This window comes from Cydia splendana, chromosome 1, assembly GCF_910591565.1.
Source record: "Cydia splendana chromosome 1, ilCydSple1.2, whole genome shotgun sequence".
Classification (NCBI taxonomy): Eukaryota; Metazoa; Arthropoda; class Insecta; order Lepidoptera; family Tortricidae; genus Cydia; species Cydia splendana.
In genome coordinates this window covers 13,490,091-13,516,356 of record NC_085960.1, presented here as the reverse complement: position 1 = coordinate 13,516,356, position 26,266 = coordinate 13,490,091, and the positions used below count along the sequence as shown (strand labels likewise).

Sequence of the window (26,266 nt, the reverse complement as noted above, 5' to 3'; positions counted from 1 at the left end):
TCTGTCATGTCAACTGTCAGCCACATTGCTTTGTAGCTTGTCATGGCGGTTCGTAGGTTTTACTTACGTATTACTTGCAATTTCTTTTTTAAAAGCTTTCGTTATTTTCCAAAACAGTCAAACGTGATAAGAACATACAGTGAGTCTATAGATTTTGTTTAAATGCCACCGAAAACTAAGTTGTTTCAGTGCGAAATATGTGGAAATTGATACACTCGCGAAAATAGCAAAAAAGGAAGTTTATGACGAAATTTCCATTAGATGAAGACCGGTAAGTATTGCTATAGATACTTTTAGCCTTATTTTGGTGTAGCAGGCTATAAACACATCGAAAATTAGATATTTCATATCCACTTTCATTGTGAACTAGGGATGTACTACAAGTATCGATACAAAGTATCGATATCGACTGCAGCCTAATTTTTTATCAATGTAAATAGTAAATAAAATAAAATGAGTGAATTTCCTGGTAACTTGCATACAACATCACTATAATTATTTCTCCGAATATTTTTAGTGGAAAATTATCTATCATCTGTGTATTAATGGAATGGATATATTATTATATATTTTTGGAATCTAATAATAGGGGATATTACTGCAATGTTCTGCCGCCAGAGTGCAGCACTACCGACTCTAGAAAATTCATAGACTAACTTATACATACTCTGCCTTAAACTGTTTTTTGACAAGTTTTCACAGACTATAAATTATGACATTGATGCATCAAGGCGGTTTGTTAACAAGGGCCTACCGGTAAACGCGAAAATCTAAATTTAGTTATCTGCCTCTTTATCGCTCGAATGTGCAAGAGTGATAGAGAGGTTAGATAACGAAATTTTTATTTTCTTGTTTCGCGGTAGACCCCCAGATTGTGACAGATAGTGGTAGTGGCGCTACCTACGCAGAGTGTTGCGTAATATTCCCTATTATTTAAGATTTTAACCTAAAATATAAGAAAATGTATGTGAGTCTGTTTTAATTATTAAATGTTTTCAGATGCACGCAGTGGGTCAAATAAGTTGTAATGGAAGACTTAATTTTATTATTCAAGAATATAATATAAAAAAAAAAAAACATTTAATCAGGGCCCAGTTTTATAAAGTTACAAGTTACAGGTTACAAGAGTACAGGCTACAGGCACCTGTAATGCACTGTGAACGGCTACAGGTGTTTTATAAATACACATAGATAATTACAGTTGTAAAGAACCACGGTCAATCTCGATTACATGTGAAATCTACAGGTGTGAAGGACATCACTACTTAAAAAAAACGTCTGTCATAGATACTCTGTTCTCTACTAAATGCTGTGTTATTGTTTGCTGGAAAATGTGTGTTCAACACATTTTCCTCTGTTACCTGTGGACCGTCGAACCGTCGGGATGTATTTTAAATTAATTATATTAAATTATTAAAAAAAAATCATTTTACATATTTTTATTTTAACAAATAAAAGTCGTGTTCACATTTAAGTTCAACCATGTATTAGTCCACTCAAAGATCACTATATATAACATACGACTTAAATGTGAACTCGATTCTAACCTGATTTCGAGTACGAAATTTGTTGACAGGGGCTCATGTTTCCACCCTCCCCAATTTATCGATATCGATAAAATTCGCAAGCGTGTAGCATACTGCACTATTTAAGTATGTTATGTTGGTACTATTGTTCTTTGACAGTTCTTTGTCGTACATGTTGGTAATGATTGGATAACCAAACATATACACAGACCAATCAAGTCGCTAGTATGGAAGTCCCGTCTCTTAAAACGTAGTGATTATATTCTCTTTGGCCCCCTCCAGACTATGCGCGTGAATCGCGGCCAAAGCCGCGAACGCGCAGTGTTGCCAGATCTCCTGATTTTCCAGGATATCTCCTGATTTCGGGGTGTATCTCCTGATCTCCTGATTTTACCGAAAAATCTCCTGGATTTTAGAAGTTCACAATCATTTAATATTATTACATAAATTTAACGCCAGGGTTCTTCAAGCCAAGTGTAGGGCGGCCATAAATTCAATCGTAGGTAGTGTGTAAGTGTAACATCAACCTTTGCCACAGTTTCAGAACGAAACGAAATGACCGATTATGAGCGATATTACCGATAGTGATATTACCATCTTAGTTGGTCTTCATTTTTTAGAGTGCAGTGTAGGGCGGCCATAAATTCAATCGTAGGTAGTGTGTAAGTGTAACATCAACCTTTGCCACAGTTTCAGAACGAAACGAAATGACCGATTATGAGCGATATTTCCGATAAAATGGAGTGCGGACGCAAGAATACCAATTTGTGACGCCAGTATTTTCGTTTTGGGGCATTTATTCAATTTAAGGGGCTGTAATAGCACAAAAATCTTAAATTGGTGATTAAATTGGAAATTGCCACCAATTTCATTTCTGATCAAATCGGTCGATTTGATCACCTCTGTCTGGAGTAGTCTGGACACGCCTTACTATATGAATGAAAATTATTTTTATGACAAATTTTTGTCTCCTGATTTTATTTCAAATCTCCTGATTTTTAGGACATGTATCTTCTGGATTTTTCAGATTGGACCTGGCAACACTGCGAACGCGAGTGTGGCGTCGATTTCGCAGATTGTTCACGCCTTCGCGCCTTGTTCTCCGTTTTTTGTCGGTATTTCGGCCCGCGTCAAAGGAGACGCGAAGCGCTAACTTGCAAGACTCCACATTACACAATATTTTGACTCCTCTGTGGCAAGATAAATATTAATTATATTATGATTATATTATATTAAGCAGCTATATTTTACGGTTTTACCATGGTATAATAATATACTCCGCCTGGTACTCTATTCCGAGATTCGCGTATGACCTAACTGACACGGGCCTACGTCATCATGCTGTTTACAGGTTCTCAAACTTTAAAATGTGGGAGAATTTTAACCAACGGTGAAAATTATTTTAACGGCATTAATTTTAAGTTATTCATGTAGAAACATAGTAAAATAAAACAAATCTAATGTATTAAATTAAACTTTATTTATCTATACAAGACAAACGTTTGAAAAACTAATTCACAGTTACACATTAATTACCAAGCTTACGACGTGAAAAGTTTGGAAAACACTGCGACTGCTGACACTGAGCGAGAAGGAAATAACAATTAACACGCGTTCGACAAGGATGACGGTCAGGGCATGAAGTTATCTAGATCCGAATTGTCAAATGTGACAGCGCTATCCTGTGTTGCCAGTAATGTGAACAGAATTACCCGAACGTGTGAAATTTCTTTCGTGAATCGGAAGATATTGCTAACGAATAATTAAAAATGACGTGTTATTGTAAAATTTAAGATAAAATACATATAAATGAAAATTATAAAATTATAAAGAAATATTTTTACTTATTAACCATAGGTATAATGTACCCATGTAACATGTTATGTTGAAATAAAGTGGCAATGTTATTGTGACGTAGGCCCGTGTCACTCTGGGAATAGAAGACCATGTTTTATTAGACCATGGGTTTTACAATAAAACAAAATGGAAAAACAGCTAAATCACGTATGATGCCATAGATAACTAACAGTTAAACTCGGTCAGCTGATGCTTTTCCGCCATATTGCCGCAAACCAAACTGCGAAATCGCCGTGAAGTGTACGAGTGTGGAGTCATACGTCAACTTCGCGATATGTTCGCGCCGCTATTCACGCACATAGTCTGGAGGGGGCTTTAGATTTGACTTATGGATTTATAAAAAGGAAGACTTTATAACTATATGTCAGTAGAAAAAGGCGCGAAATTCAAATTTTCTATGGGACGGTAACCCTTCGCGCATATATTTTTTAAATTTGCTGCCTTTTTCGACTGGCAGTAGAAAAAGGCGCGAAATTCAAATTTTCTATGGGACGATAACCCTTCGCGCCTACGTTTTTTTAAATTTGCCGCCTTTTTCTACTGACAAGATTTACTTGACCAGCTATATAAAACCGACTTATGAAATTTAATCTTACCGAAAACGAGGATGTATGGCCTATGGTCTTAGCCTGTCCAGAAGGACGAATAAAAAAAATTGACAACTGTCAGCTGTCACTACTAATTGTCAGTATTGTCACTGTCGTGCTCGTGCTGTTGCACCTATCATTTACAAATTATTTATAAAAGCTTCATTTGTCTATTAATAAACCTACTCATTACTTTTAGAACAGTTTCGACATTACAGAGGCGCTTAAAGGTGCAGTGTTTATACTACACCGTCGCGTAATACGCATCCCAAATGCGTACGAGACACAAATATTTTCTCTCAACATAACATTGTTTTACTCGAAAATGTGCAGCAAACAGTTGACTATATTGGCAAAATACGCTCATAATATTAGTGCCGCTTCAGTATAATACGATAAAGACGTAGTTATCGCCAAATCTATCTGTGCGTCGTCTACACACATGTATTGTTTGATAAGATTCCTATCAATATTTGTGTTCGAAATTTTCGGATAAAATGTGCTAATCTATTGTGTGAAGAGGTGATAATGTGGGTTAGCATGTTGTGAAAACTTGGATATATTTGAATAACACTTGAACGTTAATTTATGTTGTAATAATAAGAGTTGTTTTTAAGTCAATATGCCTGGGAAAATCAAAGTGAAGGTGCTAGCCGGGCGTAACCTGCCGGTAATGGACCGTGCAAGTGACACCACGGATGCCTTTGTGGAGATCAAGTTTGGGAGTGTTACACACAAAACTGATGTATGTAGAAAATCGCTAAACCCGCATTGGAGCAGTACAGAATGGTATCGGTTTGAGGTAAACAACAGATAATATAATATACACACAAGTAGTTATTATAACATAAAATACACGTTTTCATGCAAGTTCCACTGGGATTAACTTTATTCTAGCATTTTTTAACTTAAATATTCAATAGGTAGTTTTTAATTGTATTATAAAATTATGTTTTCACTCTACATAATTAGTCATTACTAAAACTAAGTATGTCTCAAAAGCTGTCTCATGAGACCCACTTTAATCTTTGAAATTGTGGAAGAAATAACGGGTGATAATGATAAATAATGAGTTTACATTACACCAATATTAAGTGTAAATTACCACTAGGTTGTGACAGAAAAATGGTTATTATATTTTTATGTCATTTTTTTAAGATCAGGTTAGTAGTAGTAGTAGTAGTAGTAAACAGTATTAAAAACATTACCAATGTTTAAGTTTTGTAATATAAACTTTGTGTTCATTGTCTTAAGGTAGGAAATCAAATGTGTAAAACTTATCACAAATAAGAGGCAACAAAGGCAGAGGTACATCTAGTTTGTGATTGATTGATGGTTTTTAGTTAATTTTATGTTTTATTTTTTATCATAATGATGACAGAGTTAACAGGTATACTCAGTGGCGGATTTGCCCTAAAGCCCAGTAGGCCCGGGCCTAGGGCGTGAAATATTAGGGGCGGCAAAAAACCCGGCTGACAAAAAAGTCACTGATGATGACAAGAAATAACTCAAAATGTAATAAGTACTGAGAAAGGGGCAGCTACAGGGCAGAGGCCTAGGGTGGCAAAGACTGTAAATCCGCCACTGGGTATACTTTATACTGACATCTAGGCCACGGGTCGGCAAAGTGGGGCTTGCAAGTCACATGTGGTTCATTGAACATTGTGGTACAAATGGTGGCTCTTCAAATCTCCCAAAATATTAACACTTAAGAGTTATTAGATCACTGAAAACAATACCTGTGGATCTTTAAGTTGAAAAAACTAGTGATCTCCACTATGTTTAGCTCCTCTTTTTAAATGTTTGCCTACCCCTGATGTAGGCTGTGTGTTTTAGAAAACGAAGTAACTTTATTTTATCAATATTACAACCATGTGGTAATCCTAAATTAAAAGTAATTGTGACATAGAAGCATCCCACATACCACTTGTAAAAGCATTATTGTTTATGTTTCACTAAAAGCAAATTCTTTGCCAAGCCATGTTCATTATATAACTAAAATGGCATGTGACAGAGGGAATCATTGTACATATATATTATGTTTGACAATAATGCCTGTCATTCATTCAAATTACCTATTCAACAACTAAACAAGAAAGCACTAAGTAATATTTAATATTTGAAAATACTTTATGTTACCTATGTTAAAATATGAAAAACAATCAAAAATTTACCAAATTTCTGTGTTTTTTCTATGAAGCTTTTAAGTATTTTTGAATTTCTTGTTTTGAACAAACTCAGCCTGCACGCAACCACGAAATACAATCGTTTTAATCGAATTTAAACTGTTTTAATGTTTGATTAAATTATAAAATACTCTTTCTGTTTAATTCAAATGGCATATATTGTATAATTGAATTTTCCTGTGCGATATTGAGTCACTGCAATCTTACTAGAATTTAAAGTAGGTAAAGTTACAGAGATCTAGACTGTACTTACTAACCTAGTCTAGGCAGATTCATAATATTTGGTTCCAAAACTTGGCTCAGATACAAATGCCATATGTTTGGTTTATTTTCGTAAATGTCTGGCGACCGTCTGGTAGCTCTTTATTTGTGTTCTAAACACTAAACAGTGTTATTGGCTAAAATACGATTTACGTATAATGGATGCTTGATGTTGATGTTCCTTTGTTGGAGATGTTTACTTCCATGTAAGAACAAGATTATTATTATTACCTACTTACGTAAAACTGTCAAACAAACTTGCAAATAAATAATTTATGATTTATGAAACAGATTTAAAAATGAGATGAATTACAATTTGTATTTAAGGCTATAAAAACAGTGCTGCTATTTCGAAATTACTACCCTTTATTGTTGACATTCTGCTGCTTACCAGAAATTTGACGCTAAAATACCCAAAACTGTTGTAGAGTTCACCATTCCCGGGTACCCGGGAATTCCCTAGAACGCAAATAAAAGTTCCCAGGCACCCGGGAACGGAAAATGTCCGGGAATTACGCACTAGTAACATCAGTCTATGCCATTTGATACTATCGCAGGTGGACGAATCAGAGCTGCAAGACGAGCCGCTGCAGCTGCGCCTGATGGACCATGACACGTACTCTGCCAACGACGCTATCGGAAAGGTCGTCATCAGTCTTGCGCCGCTGCTGGCTAGGGTAGCGAACACGAAAGGAGGAGCTGCCGCGCCGCACGGAGGTATGAACCGTTTGTCAACGAGATAAGGTTGAATTTACCGCACGGATAGCACAGAATAAATAATAGCAAAGATATGTATGTAACTACGTATAAGATATATAAAGTCTAAGAAAAAACGTACCTCGGGAAATCAAGATAATTTTATGCTCGAATAGATGGCGCCATACTAGGGTGGTTCAAAAAACATTTTTTTTTATTTTCCTACGGGGCACCCCCTTATTTTGTTACACTTATTATGCTGATAAAATACACCAAGTTTCGTAATTTTATCTCAACTACAAGGGGGTGCTACAACACTTTGAAATTTTTCAAAGTTGTATGAAATCCAAAAAAAAAAAGTTTTTATTATTCAGAATTTTATTTAAGTATCTGGTTTCACACTATTTGCACATGTGATTTATACGTTTTTAAGTAGAAAATCATTTTTATTTCTGTTTTTTATAATTTTTCAAAAGTAAGATTTTTTAGAATTTCGCCTAAAAAAGTCATAAAAACTAGAAATAATTTTTTTTTTTACTTAATAACTTTTAAATCACACTTTCAACTAATGTGAAAACCACTACTTACATAAAAATCTAAAAAAAAATAAAAATCTTACTTTTGAAAAATTATAAAAAATAGAAATAAAAATGTTTTCTACTTAAAAACTTATAAATCACATGTGCAAATAGTGTGAAACCAGATACTTAAATAAAATTCTGAATAATAAATACTTTTTTTTTTGGATATCATACAACTTTGAAAAATTTCAAAGTGTTGTAGCACCCCCTTGTAGTTGAGATAAGATTACAAAACTTGGCGTATTTTGTCAACATAACAAGTGTAACAAAATGAGGGGGTGCCGCTTCTTCTAACTAGAGATTGAATTTTTCCCATACAAACGTGAACCACCCTACGCCATACCTTTGGCCTATACTCGTGTAGATGGCGACACCGTTTGATATTTAACAATTTTAACACATATCAATGAAAGAATAATTGGTTCTAAAACACGATGATCATATTTTTCATTTTTAGTTTTAATCCTGTGTCGAAAGACGGTGACTACAAAATTTACTATGACATTCGTACCCACAGTCCCACGTCCCACAATAGACTTAATTTAGTAATGCACTAATATGGAAACGGATGACGTTCATGAATATTTGTTTACTTGGTGACCCTTTTTCATTGCTCCTTAGTCCTCACGGAATAATGACGAGCAGTGATTGTCAGAAGCCTCACAACGCTGTTTAAGGATTGACCTTTTAACCGCCGTAGACCAATATATAAGACATATAAGATCGGGTTCATTTCGCCGCGGTCTGATAAATAAGACGAAACTTCGTGGTTCGTACCGCCGGCGACACGAACACACTCGATGAAAAATTCTATCTATGGCGATTAAAATGACTAATTATATTGCTTCTTTATAGGAGCCATGATGTCAGGATGGATCCCGGTGTTCGACACCATGCACGGCATCCGCGGCGAGCTGAACGTCATCGTCAAGGTGGAGCTGTTCTCGGACTTCAACAAGTACAAGACCTCCAGCTGCGGCGTACAGTTCTTCCACTGTGAGTGTCCATTCGACCTATGAAATGTTACAACTATACTCCGTATCTTTAGGTATTTCAATAAAAGTAAACAAAATCTACCCTCAAATGGCTCCTTAAGCCAGTTGAGGGTAGATGAAAACATCCCACCATTAAATAATGTAGGTTGAAATCAGGTCATTCAGTGACTGATCCAGGCGGTTTTGTAATTGGTCGGTTAACCAATAAATGTTATAACTATCCGAAGATTTACAAATTGTTTGGATACTTTTATTTAAATACCTAAAGATACAGACTTATAGATAGGTACAACTAAATATGTAGTTACATATTCTTGTAGTTATTATAGTAACAATTTCACAACTAGATAGTTTTTAATGTTTTACGTGAAAATGAAAAGGCATTTATGCGCTACCTGATTTTCGTCTTGTAACGCAATAGAGCCTTCGGAGAGAACCCGCCTGGCCTGTCACTGGCAATTAATGTGCATTCAATTCGAAGGCCTTGCCCGGACGCGTCTTGAACGTCCTGTTTTGTTAATGTTTACCTTCGTCTGCAATATGTCCTGACTCTTAAATATATTCCTTTAAAAGCAGAAGTAATGTAAAGATATCCAAAACAGGTGTTCAACGCATAGGTAACGCAATAATACTTCTTCTTCGCCTAGCCTTTTCCCATATCATTTGGGGTCGGCTCTCCTCGTCATTCTTCGCCAGGCGTATCTGTTTTGTGTCGTCGAAACATCTACTTGGGCTTTCTTAAGGTCTTTGTTTATGACGGACATCCAGGTAGTAGGGGGTCTATCTCTGCCCGATCTTTTGGGGCCGATGTTGATGTTAATGTTGTCTAGTCATGTGATCTTCTGGCCTCCTCATGACATGGCCATACCACTTCGGCCAATAATACAATGTTAAAATTACTCTACAGGTCCGATGATACCGCCCGGTTACAAAGTCACAGCTATACACGGGTTTGTTGAAGAGCTGGTAGTCAACGATGACCCCGAGTACCAGTGGATCGACAAGATCAGAACTCCAAGGGCTTCCAACGAGGCGCGGCAGGTGGCATTCATCAAGCTGAGTAACCAGGTATTAACAAAAATAATGTTTAGAAACATTTTGCTTAATTTGTACTTATAAGTTTATATAGAAATAACAAAAAACCGGACAAGTGCGAGTCGGACTCGCCCACCGAGCGTTCCGTACTATTTAGTATTTGTTATAAAATAAAATAAAAATAAAAGTTATAGCGGCAACAGAAATACATAATCTGTGAAAATTTCAACTGCCTAGCTATCACGGTTCATGAGATAACAGCCTGGTGACAGACAGTAGAGTGGACAGACGGACGGACAGTGGAGTCTTAGTAATAGGGTCCCGTTTTTACCCTTTGGGTACGGAACCCTAATAAAAAGCCGCTGGAACGGTCTTTGCCTCCTCCCTTTTTGTGGGGGGTAGACTACAGTTAATCTCGTGGCTAGGTCATTAGATCAGCTTAGTATGATCCAAGAAACAATTGTGCCAAGTGGCGTCGCCTGAGACAAAATTGTATAGATTTCTACACTTTCTTTCCCCGCTATGTATATAAATATACCCCGTAAGGCGATTTTCGCATTAGATGTGAATCTGCATGCCGCTCCAGTGTGGGAGCGGGATATCGCTATGAACATGCATAGTAGGAGTGTTATAACCGCTTTATATTTACATTTAACATTCATGTCACGCCACAATAAATCAGTCGCACTACCAACAATAGGTACCGCGATATACAGCCTATATCAGGAATTAATGTGTCATCATCATCTTCCTCGCGTTGTCATGGCATTTTGCCATGGTTCATGGGAGCCTGGGGTCCGCTTGGCAAGTAATCAGGAATTTTTGTGTAAATACTGTAAATAAATGAATGTTCACATTTAGGTACAACGATTGGTAGGCCTTAAGGCGGCCGAGTTGGGAGCCAACGCAGTTGTGGGATACCAGCAAGACTTCGATCTGGAGGGAGAAGCGGGCGTCGTCGCCAGAGCCATCGGTTAGTATTTTAATCTAAACCTTTCCTTTTAAATCTCAAAGACAGCCTCAGTCGCACACTGTTACAGTTCAATGTGAACCTTCATGAATTCCGATAAGGTTTATGATGGTGCGTTGTATATAATACGCTTAGCGTTCAAAGGGTTAAGGCTGAGGAACACAGCATACGTAACGCCGCGCGGCTCAGGCTTCCTACGCAGAGAGCCAGAGACGTGCAGCATACGCATTCAGTGTAGCCTGGCCTTAATACCTAATCATCACACATAAATGCAAAATGAAAGATTTATGAACAACATGCTTTTCTTCCCGACCATGAATGTTTTATTTACTATTCAACAAACTACTGCGACTAATAATATAGTCGTTATGTCAGAGTTAACTACGCTTTAACTATCTAACTGCAGTCTTAATCATTCAGTCAATCAGTAATGGAAAATCAGGTCTTCACATTAGAATTAAATGTTAAATGAACCTATTATTAGTTATTATTCCTATTATTCCATTAAAGAATACTTTGCTAGAGCTTTAGATTAAATTAATATTTGACATTTATATTTTAACTCTGATTATGTGTTCTCTTTTGTATTTCTTGTGTTTTAACTTATTTTCTTACTTTCTTAATTTTATTGGTAATCACGAATTAACTGACATTTAATATACATATAATTTATTTCTTACTATGGTTTTAATTGTAATGGATTTTTATTCTTTTGATTTTTGTAATTAATTTTGACATTACCGGTGGTGTAATGTTAATATAATTGTATTTGCATGCATTGTACCTACTATGTTTTATCTGCAAATAAATGATTGATTGATTGATTGATTGATTGAACAGGTACAGCAGTCAGCATCACCGCGTCGCCAATGCCCAACCAACCTCCCAGCGTGCCGCCTTGCTCGCAACAGTGAGTCTTATGTTCATTTAATATGCGATCCAATATCAATGATCGGTTCATTAATGGTTGATTTTTACAAAACCGATACTAGTTAGGAGTCAACAATCGAATAAACAAAAATGGTTGCACAAATGCACATTTTAATAAATGGAAACATAATCAGCTAGTAAAAGCACCGCTTTAAATGTGCATTTAAATGTCGTTCCAACTAAAAACAAACTATAAAAATGAAATGTTTTAAAAATACTCATGAATTTATGTTTGCATGGTGTGTCGTGTCGCTTCATAACATAGACAACTCAATAAGTACTTGGACATTTTAGCGACCGAAAACGAAAGTACGACCGATCTGAACGAATACTTCCAAACTCATCAAGAAGAGCTACAGAAATTACTGCACATACTCAACCCGAAAACATCGTCAATGCTTGACGAAACTGAGAATATTGAAGATGAAGAGAATGAGAAAAGCTTCGAGTTATCCAGACAAGCCAGCATCAAAAGTTACACAGGAAATTATTCTATTTATCAAAATGAATATGGCCCTCATGATAGCATGAGGCACTTGTCCGAGGATCAAACAGATTTGAACAGGCTTCTGAACCGCAATGACGATTACAATGATATGGGGCCTTTGAAAAAGATAAAACATTTTAAAACCAATATATTTAGACTCGGCAGTATGAAATCACGAAAATCTGATCAAGCCGACGATACAATATCTATAAAGTCCAATGTTTCCGATACGTCAAAGATATCTTTATCCGATATAAAAAATGAGTTCAAAAAATTAACAAGATTAAAAACGCCCAAATTGAGGAAAGCTTTTGCTAATAAATCAGATGAAGGCATTGGTATGGCGTCGGTGCTTGCTAGATCAGTTATTCACGCTCATACGAGTCTCGCACGCATCTCTGAAACTCAAGATTCTGACCCTTCTCCGAGCTCGACTCTAAGACGGACCAGTGAATCCGAGCCCACTATTAATGTATCCGATGAAGAACAAGCTAACAGAGATTCAGAATCGTATGATAATAAATCTCTCGGTAGTGATAAGAGGACATTACCAGCTATAAAGTTTTCATCTTTGGTAAACGTCTCTACTGACGAGGAAGCAGAGCCAACCGAGGGTCGTCAGCGGAAATTATCTGAATCTTGTCCGTCCACTCCGGTAGTTGCTAGAAAAAATCTTCTTAAGCTTCCTGGAGATGTTGGCTATTTCGGCTCAGTTTCGTCTGCCTTGTCTGCAGATAGCTCAGAAGCATTCTCTAGTTCTGAAGAAGATGACGAGAGCTCCATTAAAACTGATACTGAAAAAACATATGAAACTACAAGTTCAGTAGTAAAGTCGGTCCTTAATAACAAAGTGAATCCAGTTTTTATAGCACAAATGGATAAAAAATTAAGTGTGTTGGAATGTAATACTCCTGATCTTCAAGATGACGAAAATCAGCAAGTTATTGAAAGCGACACTAGTCCACAAGAATCATCTCAAGAGACTCCTGAAGCAGACAAACGTGAAGATCGTCACAGCAATGATAAGAAAACAGAAATCTTGACCTCGGGACTTAATTTGCCAGAAGCGTCGAGCAGTGTTGAAGAAACCCACACGTTTGTAGAACCGAAATCTCATAGTCTCCATTTCAAATTTCACAACCCATTCTCACATAAGAAGTTATCACAGAGCATCAGCGCCCCATCGTCTCCCGTAGAGAAGAAGGGCTTTGTATATCGTTCCTCATCCAAGATCAAACGCCAGATCTCGAAAATATCCAAAAGCAGCATGATTAAAAGCCTGTCTCATTATTCCTTGTTGCCGAAAAGAAAACACAGCGACCCGAAACCTGCTTTGAGCCAACCCGGATCAGCTTCTGATGTCCCTTCTAAAGCACCCAGCGAAACCGTACTAGGATCCGCCTTTCTGTCATATTCTGATTTGCTTAGTCTTGACAAGGAAGGTATTGATACTAACAATCGTCTTCATAGAAGTGATGAATTCACGCATTCAAGGGTCTCGATGTATATTGGTTCTGAACCTGTTTCCAGGGCTTCTGTGAGCGGTCCATCTTCTCCTAACCATGGAAAAGACGATTACCATCCACATGAGCACAGAACTTTCAAGAAAAGACCAAATATTAATCCAAGTGGCTTGATTGCTACTGCAATGGAGACGATTTTAATTGATAAAGTACAGAATCTGCTAGTACCGACATCGCCAAACCCAGCGGAACAGGACGAAAAGAAGTTCTTTGATGACGTCAACGAAAAATTAGAGAAAGTCGAAGAGGCCAGAAATAGAAAGGACTTTGAAAATGAAAATATAAAGTCAACTGATACTTCATCTAAAGATAACGTAGAACATGTGACAGATACAAAGGAAAATACACCTCAGACTATTTCTGACGGAAATAAAGGTGCGAGTGATTCGAAATCTAAGCAACAGGATATGTCTGCAGACATTTCGAATAAAACTATCAATCATTCTGATTTGGAAAAAGTTGAATTACTCGTAGATGACACAAACCATAAGAAACTTGTCAGGCAGGATAGTGTACGTTCAAACGGGTCGCATAAAATGTCCAACGAAACCGACTTTAACCTCGTTTCATCCGCTCCACCCGCGCCTATGTTGCAACACTTTCATCCGGTCCTTAGCGGCGTGCCCAAGTTAGCGACCATCCCCTCATTACCAGAGACTAGTGTAGACCAAACCGAGAGTATAGACACCGACGGTACATGTCTATGTAATGATAAGTGTGAGTGTAGCGACACTAACAAGGCTAGTGTGTGTGATAACTCGCATGCAGCGTGCGATGTTGACAGGGACAGGGAGCGGGAGAGAGAGAAGAACGTTGAGAAGGGTTCGCCGAGGCACGCTCGGCACGAGTCGTACGGCAATCGGGACGGGATCGGGTCGGCGCAAGCGCACGCACCCAACTCGTCGCTGGAAGCTGCGTCCACGCCGCAAGGGATTCACCGTCGGTCGTCGGATTCTGATCTTAGTGTTACACCAAAGGGTTAGTTTGTAACTTTTTCTATAAACACTCATTAATTCGTGCCTATCACAAGACATCTGAGAATACTGTCTAACTCACTTTACAAATCTCGAGGTCGGTCTTCAAACTATATTTTTACTGCCTTTTTAAAATGATATTAAGTCTCTAAGATTTGAGTCTTGACTTAAGTTTAGACTTCTGAAGTTCGATGAAATAAAATCCTTACGAAGACTTTTTATCCAGTGATTTCGTGTGTAAAACCAGGTGGATCACTAAACGCGTCAGTCGGCAACACGGGCAGCGGCGGCGGCGCCATCTTGCGGCCCTCGATGAACAGCAACAACCTCGAGATGCTCGAGTATCCGTTCCTTACTATGTCGGAGTATCCTCCAGGCTTCATCGTTCACATTGGTAAGTGACGTCAGATCTGTTGAACAATATTATGAAGGTTGTTTGAAGTTTACACTACTCTATGTTGTTCTAGCTTTACAGTTTTTACACTGTCAATTCTACCTCTTTAATTATATTATGATGATTTGGTTTCCCAGGCGGCACAGTTTGCGCCCGTTCAGTGAAGCTGATGGACGGCGGTGGCGAGAGTAGCTCTCGTGCGGCGTGGTGGGCCGAGCTGCGGACTGAGCTCAGAGCTCACGCGCGCGCACTGCGCTGCAACGCCGTTATAGCGTACACCGAGACGACAGCCATATGGTAACAGAATTACGATTTACAAAGTTGAAAATGATTACTATGTTTGGTACGAATGTCACAATTTGCTGAATATTCTACTAGTTCTCTAGATGAATTCAAAGTATTGTGACGATTCTTAAGAAAAGTATATATTCAGCAGTGGATATTTGTCTGAATGGTGTTCACACACTGTTCTTGTTTTGTAGTGAGGATGTATGCGTGCTATCCGCATCTGGCACGGCCGCAGTGATCGACCTGGAGTGCGGCTGGGAGCGCCGCGAGGAGGACTCGTGCTCGCTCGCGCACGTGCCCTACTCGCCGGGCGCCGGGCCCTACCGCGCCGAGCTCTCCGTCTGCCAGGGCTGCAGGTATAAATAGCATAGTTGACTGTATGTACTAAAGGCTTGCTAAGTTGGTATGGTTGGAAACAAAAGGCTAACCAAATTTAAGTGAGCAGGCAGGTAAAATAGAAAGCTAAATATGTTATCGACCACTACGCCCCGCCTCGCTGGCCAAAGCCAGAAACACTCCAGATGTCGTCTACGCCGCACCATTGTCGCGTCGTTTTTGACTGTGTACTTTTTAGAGCCAGTTTATCCCAAAACCTTCGTAAGCTCCAATGAAAAAACAATGTTCATTTATATGGATGTCAGTTCCCAGTTTTTACTATTGTATAAATTCGGCGTATGTAAAATTTTCGCAGACGCGCTCGCGTTCCAGCGGTCCTCCTCGCAACGTGCGCGAAGCCGACCAGCCTGGCGGCCTACAGCGCCGCCGTGCCGCTCACGGCCGTGGCGGCCCGGGCGCGCCGCGCGCCGCCGCAGGCCGAGCCCGGCGCCCGGGACATCTCCGACCAGCTGCCCTTCCTCGAGTACGAGCTGCACAAGCTGCTGCTGGCTAAACTGAGGATGCAGGTTGATAAACTATCTAAAATAGATGTGTTCATTAGTGTCCCGCTTAGTATGAATACTGATGTTGTACATATTTGGTTAAATAGGACTCAATTGAACTGGGATGTTCCCTAGCGGCTCTTCTCTTTAGTAGTCGCTAGAAGAAGTCGCTAACTTATACCTAATTTCCAGGGTGCGAACGCCCTGTTCTCATTGCAAACTCAAGTGGCAGTAGGCGAGCGTTGCGTCATGGCGATCGCGAGCGGCACGGCCGTGCGGATCTGCGCGCTGCCGCCGCCCATGCCGCCGAGGATTAAGGTACCCTTACCTTTATACTTACGTACAGTCTTATAAGTACAGTAATACAAAAGACGTCCCTTTTTTAATCTGGCCACAAGTCTCATATTACATATGCATATACACATATACCGACTAACATTGTTTGTTCTCTCAAAGTTAAATATACTAGGACGTAGAATCTGTGACTTAATTAAATATGGGCTTAAATCCCCACTAACGTAGTTATTTCTTTCGTAGGCAACAGAAAACGACAAAGAAGCGTTAGAAATTCAGAAGGCGTTATGGGACGCGTTCACTGCCAATAAGGCAGCGAATGGATACGACGTTGGTAAGACAAACTACACTCTAACTTTAAGATGTACAAATTACTTTTAATAAATTGTCGTAGTTATAGTTGGATAAATATAATATGCACCCATGCGGCATACAAGTTGTTCGAGAGATTGGTGCATAATGTATAGAGTTTGTCTAACAAAACGAAAAACAAAAGTAAAACCCAATACATATATGTGAGGCGATTCTATGTATGTAGTTTTATGCCGAAGGTGTAATAAATTGAACAATTCAACATTCGCTATCCACAGACACTAGTGCCAAGTGTACTCATACTCACGGAACTATTATTTTCATATACAGTTCTTCCTGAGATGAGCACGAATGTCGCCCTAACCGAAGCGGACGGTGAGCGCGGTGACGAGGTGCCAGCGCTCGACCTGTGTGCCGACAAAGACGCCTGCGTGCTCGAGCTTGACGAAGCGGAGGACGTAAGTCGAGTGTTATTTTATTTATTTTATTTTATTTATTACTATTCGGAGATCCAACAGCTGTTAACATGTTAATAGGTTTTATAAATGTGATACAAGAAGCCAATTACAGGTTCTCACCAGTAAATACAGATTAACAAAAACAATTGGTGGTTAGCACTATTGCACTACACATACATTTCAACGCCAAAGGCAGAGTAGCAAATTTTGAATTCGTATTACTAAAGAAGATTCAAAAGAAATACAGATTAACAAAAACAATTGGTGGTTAGCACTATTGCACTATACATTCATTTCAACGCCAAAGGCAGAGTAACTAATTTTGAATTCGCATTACTAAAGAAGATTCAAAAGAAATAAAGAAAAAACACAGCACAATGAAATTTCACATTCCACTAAGCCATGCTCATTTAAAGAACTCCTCTGTCAGGATACGCCGCACAGTTTGGATGTTGCTGTTGAAAATATCGATGTCATGCTCCTTCGTGAGTTTATTTAGACATTTACTAGCACGTATCAAAAAACTGTTCTGTCTGTAGTTACGCGAAGCATTTGGAACAGCAAGGGGTCGAAAATTTCTTGTAGATTTGGATGGAATACTGAAAGAGAGCTCAGCCAACAACTCAGGGCAATCAATATTTCCGTTTATAATATTGAGAATGTAAACTATGTCTGAGATTTCACGGCGTGTATGCAACGGAATGAGATGATGCTTCCTACAAATATTGACATAGTTGGAGGATGCATAAGGATATTTAAGTTTAATGCAGAGGAACTTGATAAATTTCTTCTGGATGCGTTCTAGTCTATCAATATAAGTATGATATCGGGGATTCCAAATTTGTGATGCATACTCAAGTTTACTCCTAACATATGTACAGTAAAGAATTTTAATAGTTTTAGCTTCAATGAAGTGTTGGGAGCTACGCATGATAAACCCTAGTGTTTTGGAGGCATTAGATATGACAGCATTAATGTGGGAGTCAAATAATAATTTAGAGTCATGAATAATTCCCAGATCTCTCATTAACTGGACTCTTTGCAGCTGTTGACCTTCAATCATGTATGTAGTTGGAATTATGCATCGCTGTCTAGAGAAGGTTAATGTAAAGCATTTGGATGGGTTAAGTTCCAATCGGTTTAACTGGCAGTAGGAAGCTAGGCGCGAAAGGTCCTCTTGCATAAGGACAGAATCATGAGCAGATTTTACTTTAGCATAGATTTTCATATCATCTGCGAAACAGAGTAAATTAGAAAATCTAAAGCAATCACAGATGTCGTTAACAAATACATTAAAGAGGAGAGGTCCCAGTAACGATCCTTGAGGGACACCACTTGGAACGGTCACCCAGCCTGATATATAATTGTTAACGACAACAGCCTGTGATCTATTGTCAATATATGATGAAAACCATCGCAGCAAGTCACCATGAATGCCCATTTTATGCAGCTTTAGAATTAACAATTTATGATCAATTCTATCGAACGCCTTGCTGTAATCAGTATAGATAACATCTATTTGGGCTCCTTTGACCATTTCACTTGTGACGTAGTTATTAAGCAATATCAGATTAGAGACCGTAGATCTGCGTTGAAGAAAACCATGCTGATTTGGATTGAAGCAATTTCTGATTGCTCCGTAGACTTGACTGTAAACTAGCTTTTCAAGTACTTTGGAAATGATGCACAATTTGGAAATCGGCCTGTAATTGGTTACGTCTGTTTTAGGGCCTTTTTTGTGGACCGGAGTGATAAAGGCGGATTTCCATAGTGCTGGAACCTTACATTCAGTGAAAGAGCGTTTGAATAATAAAGCTACGGGCACAACGATAGTTTTCGCACAATTTATCAGAAACTGGGCTGGCAGATCGTCTGGTCCAGCTGATTTAGATGGATCGAGTTTCAACAGCAGTTTGATGAGCAGGTCAGAGTTGACTTCAACGCTAGATATATGGGCAACAGAATCATACATGGAGTCGTCGGGTGTTATTGGATCGGAATTTGATGTCGAGAATGTAGTACGAAAATATTGGGAAAATGCTTCACATATGTCAACAGCCGTGTTGACCACTCGATCACAATAATTCAAACAGCTAGGCATACCGCGTGAGTTGGAACGTGACTTTAAGTAGGCCCAAAATTGCTTGGGGTCCTTTGCAATGTTACTCTCCATACGGTGAACATATGCGTTAAAACAGTCATGTTCCAGTTTCTTAACCCGGTCCCTTTGTACATTGAAGGAAATTAAATCTGATCTATTACCATAAATTTTAAACTTTTTTAAATACTTTAATTTCTCCTTAATACATTTTTTTAGTGCGGGCGAATACCATTTGGGAAACGTGTCAATATGTATTTTTTTACTGGGGATGTATTTACTTTTTTACAAGTTGAGTAAAAGAAGTCGAGTGAGTCATCTAATGAGCGTCCAGAGAATTCCTCCTCCCAATTAATCAGAGATCAGTTATTCTAGAACAATATAGAATAAGGCCGTGATGGAGGATGAGCGAGGTGCCTAAGCGCCATCGCTCAACCATTGCGCCGAAAGGACACTTGGAACTTGACGAGACCGAAGATGTAAGTCAAGATATTTCGTGAAATGTGCAGACTCCTTTCGCCTGTTTGATCGATGTTGTGCAATTAGAGAAAATGTTAACAATAACACTGTGCGTACTTTTTGCTTATTACCAGGCGTGGCTCACTCCGCGATTTCGTCGTGTCGCAACAAGTAGCTACAAGTACATCCGTCCCACGCCAGAGTACAAGTAGGGCGCGTGGCGCTTGCGCCACCTAGCGGTCATATCTGTCCTAATCGTAACAGACGCGTTTTGTTAGAGAGTGAATATTCTGTACCTAGTACTATTATTTAAGGCCTGATCACACCGGCTTGCGTGTCCGTGACGTGCACGTGCGCGTGCGCTAAAATGTTGGAGCCGCACACGCACACGTCACGCAAGCGGTGTACCGTCTCTCATAAGAATTTGTGCACTACAACGCCGCACGCGCACGTGCACGTCACGCACACGCAGCCGGTGTGCACAGGCTTTTATTCTGTGTTATTACTACTATTTGTTACAAACAGAAACAGGGTGGTTACTCGTTAATGCCACTTGCAAAAACAAAACATTAAACAATTGAAATGTGACGAAATGCGATGTATATTTTGGGCAGGTGGAGACCGCGAAGGTGCTGGCTAAGCGGCGCCCGCACATGCAGGTATTCACCAACAGCTCCAAAGCGCTTCCTGGCGCGCCACCGCAGGCATTTGCACAGGTTTGTTTCAAGAACCTATCTCAGGTCAAATACTTGATAGAATTTTTGTCGACTTTTGCAGAAAAAAAACATTAATCGATTGAAATATGCTTTGTAAGGCACAACCGTTGAAAGCCAATTACCGTTTTCGGTAACGATGTACCTATTAAACTTATGTTTCTTCATTACATACATAGGTGTGGCGAGCTCGCCTCCAGCTGTCGGGGCAGGGCGGCGCCAGCACGGCGGGCGAGCGGCACGTGGCGCGCGCGCTGGACGGCGTGGCCTACAAGCTGCGCCGGCTCAGGCCCTGCGCGCTGCTCGCGCCGAGGATACAGCTGGAGCTGCCCGAGGTATGTATAATATAGGTGTGGCGAGCTCGTCTCCAGCTGTCGGGGCAGGGCGGCGCCAGCACGGCGGGCGAGCGGCACGTGGCGCGCGCGCTGGACGGCGTGGCCTACAAGCTGCGCCGGCTCAGGCCCTGCGCGCTGCTCGCGCCGAGGATACAGCTGGAGCTGCCCGAGGTATGTATAATATAGGTGTGGCGAGCTCGTCTCCAGCTGTCGGGGCAGGGCGGCGCCAGCACGGCGGGCGAGCGGCACGTGGCGCGCGCCCTGGACGGCGTGGCCTACAAGCTGCGCCGGCTCAGGCCCTGCGCGCTACTCGCGCCGAGGATACAGCTGGAGCTGCCCGAGGTATGTATAATATAGGTGTGGCGAGCTCGTCTCCAGCTGTCGGGGCAGGGCGGCGCCAGCACGGCGGGCGAGCGGCACGTGGCGCGCGCGCTGGACGGCGTGGCCTACAAGCTGCGCCGGCTCAGGCCCTGCGCGCTGCTCGCGCCGAGGATACACCTGGAGCTGCCCGAGGTATGTATAATATAGGTGTGGCGAGCTCGTCTCCAGCTGTCGGGGCAGGGCGGCGCCAGCACGGCGGGCGAGCGGCACGTGGCGCGCGCGCTGGACGGCGTGGCCTACAAGCTGCGCCGGCTCAGGCCCTGCGCGCTGCTCGCGCCCAGGATACAGCTGGAGCTGCCCGAGGTATGTATAATATAGGTGTGGCGAGCTCGTCTCCAGCTGTCGGGGCAGGGCGGCGCCAGCACGGCGGGCGAGCGGCACGTGGCGCGCGCGCTGGACGGCGTGGCCTACAAGCTGCGCCGGCTCAGGCCCTGCGCGCTGCTCGCGCCCAGGATACAGCTGGAGCTGCCCGAGGTATGATCCGACCCGGTCCTTACCCGCTTTGCGTATAATTATTGGCACCTGAGCGTGGGCTAGTCCAACGCTTTTTGAGCGATCTCTCCGAGAACGCGCTTTTGTTACGCATGTCGAGGACACATTTTAGACTGGTTCTGTAGCGTTCGACTCGCCGGCACTCGGTAACCGTAGGGATCACTCAGCCTCGCAAGATATTTTTCCTTTGGTTCATTTTGAATCTTATGCTGGTAGCACGTGCGGTTTCACATACAATATACAAAAAGTTAGTCGTAAAAGGCGAGCTTGAAAACTAACGATTCTACAGGCGTGTGTCTGCACTCTGCTGTGATCAGGCTTTACGTTGATCTGCGCAAATTATAGCAGTTGAAGCGGAAACTAAACGTCATAAATATATGCACATGCTTCCCTTGCACTAGAAGTTGTACTTAAAGTTAGACCAAGAAAAGTCTGCAACTATTTTGATAGCACACGCAGTGCAAGTGTTATTTTAAACTTCAAACTTCTATGAAATTATGACGTATAAATAACACTTGCACTGCGTGTGCTATCAAAATCGTTGCAGACTTTTCTTGGTCTAACTCTATATAAATTTCGCCTGGCACTTGTTAGGCCTTAACGCTTAACAAAAAAAAGACAAACCGTTTTTTTAATTCTATAACGCATTTTTGTTATACAGGATGAGATCCAGCTGGTCGTGTCCGGGGCCGCAATCCGACTGGTGGACCCGAGCAAGGTGGAGCCCAGTGAGAACGGCCACCCCCCGCACCCCGCCGAGGACGACGACATCTTCGCCCTGGACGAGGAACAGCTCGTCAAGAGCCAGGAGGAGGAGAAGACCGTCGCTCCGACGAATGGACAAGTTAGTATTACTTACTCCGTTGGCTCAGTGACCCAAAATGAGACTTGGGGCCTTACCATGATGTCCTTATTGCGATACTGTTTAGGACCTAAACTGAATCGCAATAAGGAATATATTATATAAGTTATATAGCTCCGTCCTTTAGCAATTCAGTCTGGCCTCCGATTCATGACAACGCCACGATACCAAGGCCATCCGATGAACTTCCTCCTGCTAGGTGACCCAGGTACGCCCTTATCACATTCCGATCTTCATCCATTCTCTCAACATGGGCTAATACCGCATGATGTTAGGTTCAGCCACTATTAGGCCTTCTATTTCGCGGTTCCTAACTGTCCAACTACCATCCGGTTTTCATTTGGGGCCCAGTAATTTACGGCGAATCTTCCTCTCGACAGCAACATATTTTATTAAGTCAGCATTTAATAATTCTCAAGTCAGTAATTTATAATTCTAGATGTCAAACTACTTACACTAACTATAAATAGTTACGATTGAAGCCTTAGATTTTTGAACGAAACAAGCGACAAAATAGGCCACGTATACACGGCTGACGATATTCCAGGTGCCAACGACGGTGTCCCTGACGTCGCTGTGCTACTGCTCGGGCGCGGGCACGGTGCGGCGCGTGTGCGCGCTGCGGCTACTGTTCGTGCGCGAGACCACGGCCGTGCGCGAGCTGGGCGGCCTCAGCGGCTTCCTGCACACCTTCACATGCGAGGTGACTCACCTACACGGGATCCTATGGGCTGACGATATTCTAGGTGCCAACGACGGTGTCGCTGACGTCGCTGTGCTACTGCTCGGGCGCGGGAACGCTGCGGCGCGAGTGCGCGCTGCGGCTGCTGTTCGTGCGCGAGACCACGGCCGTGCGCGAGCTGGGCGGCCTCAGCGGCTTCCTGCACACCTTCACCTGCGAGGTCACTCACCTTCACGTGTTGATCCGATGTGTCTGACCGCCGTGGCTCAATAGGGTATTTGACTACTAGTCAAATACCCTAGCTACACAGTTTCTGTCAGAAAGTATGTAGCTAGCCCTAATTTGAATTTGTCGCTGCGATAAACGCATCATTGCAAAAAGTAGGAATCCTCTACATTTTGACGTTGCTCAAGAGTGTTTTACAAAACGAATCATGTTTTGCTTTTGATGAAGGTTGACTATTTATTTGACTATTAGCAGTTGGCTATGAAAAAGAATTTATGGACAAGATTCATAGTTGGCTATGAATTCATTGTGTAGAGTCTGTGCGGAAAGAGAAGAAACGTGGAATGTATGGGGCCCAATACATTTGACGACTCTTTTCTTTCCGAACAGACACAACATTGTATTTTTTAAATCGCGTCGCATTTTTGTTTTGCAAGATTGGTCCTGCAACACAAAAATGCGACCCTTTCGCTCATGAAAAATCTATTAAAATCGCTGTTACTTACTAATGCTAATATATATTGGTGGCAGGTGCTGGCAATAGCTCGTGCGTACACGGCGGCTTTGGGCGGCAATGCTCTGACGTCTTTCTATATCACGCAGCTGATGCTGCAAGACAACGCGCACAAGAACCAGGTACTGTTCCAACTTACTTACTTTGGACTTACATGATGGCCACGGAACGCACGCTACGAGCTTTACGCTTGATTCTAGTATCTACCTTTGTCAGTCTGTGTTTAACTCGTACGCTGCGTAAAGCATCACAGATGTAAGAAGATAGAAACACATTTATATTATAGAACAAAACGCTATAAATAATGTACAATGTTACTTCGAAAATCATTACCTTTCACGTTACCGTTACCGAGCGTTTTAATGTTTAGTCGAGGGATTGCAGGGCAGTTAGCAGCCTTGTTCATATTACAATGGTTTTAAATTTGTTAATTGTGGATTCAGTCCACACTATAAACAATGAACCGAGGGTTAACTAATGGTGTACATTTTAATAAAATAAAATAAAGTCGATGTAGCAAAATTGTATGCGAACATTTTAAAAAAGCAACAAAAATTCATAAACTTTTTTTTTGCAGGGTCAATGTCTTCTATCTGTAGGAGGCGACGTGGTGCACATGACGTATTAAGGTTTTTTTTTATTAAATCTATGTAGATTTAAAAAACCATAAGTGATTGTTCACTTATCGTTCTCTTCTTACTTTGTAAAAGTCCGTGATGGCTAACTGCTATAGAAGTTTATTGTATTACCACTATAATGTATAAATCAACGAAAATATTCATATTAATTTATTAGAGAAATTCTTTTATCTACTGGTTTTACTCATATGGAGTTATGTCAGCTTAACGTGTAGAACTCATCTTTATATCTCTTTGTTGTTTCAAATAATATGGTTTTAATTTGTTCCGACTGTTCCGAGTGTATTTTTATTGACCGACGCGTTAGCGAAGGTCTCCGTTTTAACTCGGGCATTTTGCTTTCGTATGTCCAGATGTTGTCCTCTACGAATCGCAATTCTTAACCGATTCTCGTGAAATTTTGTGGCCAGATTCTATGAAGAAATATATTTTTTGTCGATCCAATTTTTGGATTTTTTTTCAAAATGTAGAAATTAGCATAAAGGATATACCATAGACGCTAATGGCGCTTAAGACCATTGCAAGTTCACTGTGATAACGACTCAAATAAGTTTTTTCACTTTTACATTTTCTAAGCTTAACGCGAGGTCTACAGTTCACAGAGCCACTAGTTAATTTTAGAACCTGTATCTAAAATTAAAAGAGTAAAGAGAGTAAACTTTCTGATTTCATATAAATACCTACTACTTTTTGAAGCTCACAGACTTTTATAGTATCAGTACGACCATGATCAATTTAATTTTATATTCTACTCCCTTATGATATTGCCCGGTGGACGGGCAGCAGCGTCCCTCAAATTCGGTGTACTCGACTGCGATCGCCAACCCGCCTGCCAAGCGTGGCGATTATGGCATACACCCCCCAAAGGGGGAGGCCTATGTTCAGCAGTGGACGTCTTATGGCTGAGATGATGGTGATGATGATGATATTCCTCATGCGTTTTATTGAATCGTCCTATATGAATACCGTGGCTCATAATAACCCGTCAATATGTTTCACTTCAATAAGGCAATGGAATCTATGGTTTAATGCTCTGGTTTCTTAGGATAGCGGTGCCGTCATATAGCGGCCGTCTCCATACAAAATACTACGACATCCATATTTAGCCGTATTATTTTGTATGGAGACGGCCGCTGTATGACGGCACCGCTATCCTAGGAAAACCGAGCTTAACCGGGCCAACGGTGTATGCACTCGGGACACGTTTTAAATCCTGTCAATTAATAGTAATAAATAGTAATTAATAAACTGTATTATGTTATATTTGAGTGTGACTGTATGTGCCACATACAGTCACATACTATGTGGATCGATGTTGTTTTTAAGAGATTGAGAGAGACTGTTAAAGTTATTATAAATTTTTCTTCAGTCGATTTGTGTCTCGTATAGATATGTAAAGGACTTAATTGAAAATAAGCGGGAAAAAATATATTTTCAATTACGTATTCGTATTAAATTCGGTAATATCCTATAAATAGACAAAACACCTATTTAGCATTGAAAAAGTTTCTTACCGCAGCGATTTTTGATTTTTTTTTCTGAAATACATAATAGAGCTTGATTTTGCTATCGTCGTATGATGTACTTTGTTATTTTTTTTTTAATTTTATATGTGCGCTATCCTATTATTGAAAT

General features: G+C 40.7%; 1 protein-coding gene across 5 annotated transcripts; it reads left to right on the top strand.

The window, feature by feature from the left end:
- Positions 1 to 4,086: 4,086 nt before the first annotated feature.
- On the top strand, positions 4,087 to 25,254 carry LOC134790857 (C2 domain-containing protein 5). 5 transcript variants are annotated; one of them, XM_063761865.1, is made up of 21 exons: positions 4,087 to 4,772; positions 6,975 to 7,134; positions 8,550 to 8,690; positions 9,597 to 9,757; positions 10,586 to 10,697; positions 11,535 to 11,604; positions 11,890 to 13,206; positions 14,419 to 14,612; positions 14,856 to 15,002; positions 15,140 to 15,299; positions 15,485 to 15,646; positions 15,982 to 16,192; positions 16,361 to 16,486; positions 16,706 to 16,796; positions 17,105 to 17,232; positions 20,404 to 20,505; positions 20,853 to 21,008; positions 22,372 to 22,554; positions 23,120 to 23,275; positions 24,011 to 24,115; positions 24,571 to 25,253. In XM_063761865.1, exons 1-21 carry the CDS (start codon positions 4,593 to 4,595, stop codon positions 24,619 to 24,621), a joined length of 4,113 nt encoding a protein of 1,370 aa, XP_063617935.1. In that variant the 5' UTR covers positions 4,087 to 4,592; the 3' UTR covers positions 24,622 to 25,253. The 5 variants fall into 5 exon arrangements, with proteins under 5 accessions (XP_063617935.1, XP_063617927.1, XP_063617920.1 ...); XM_063761857.1 differs by having other exon boundaries at positions 13,642 to 14,612; positions 24,571 to 25,250; XM_063761850.1 differs by having other exon boundaries at positions 4,087 to 4,504; positions 4,588 to 4,772; positions 11,890 to 14,612; positions 24,571 to 25,245.
- The last annotated feature ends 1,012 nt before the right edge of the window (positions 25,255 to 26,266 follow it).

Bases quoted from the DNA above. Each gene is read 5' to 3' on its own strand.
- LOC134790857 (XM_063761850.1), top strand. From the start codon at position 4,593: ATGCCTGGGAAAATCAAAGTGAAGGTGCTAGCCGGGCGTAACCTGCCG. The intron at 7,135-8,549 runs GTATGAACCGTT...GCTTCTTTATAG, and splicing joins AGCTGCCGCGCCGCACGGAG to GAGCCATGATGTCAGGATGG. The intron at 15,647-15,981 runs GTATAAATAGCA...AAATTTTCGCAG, and splicing joins TCCGTCTGCCAGGGCTGCAG to ACGCGCTCGCGTTCCAGCGG.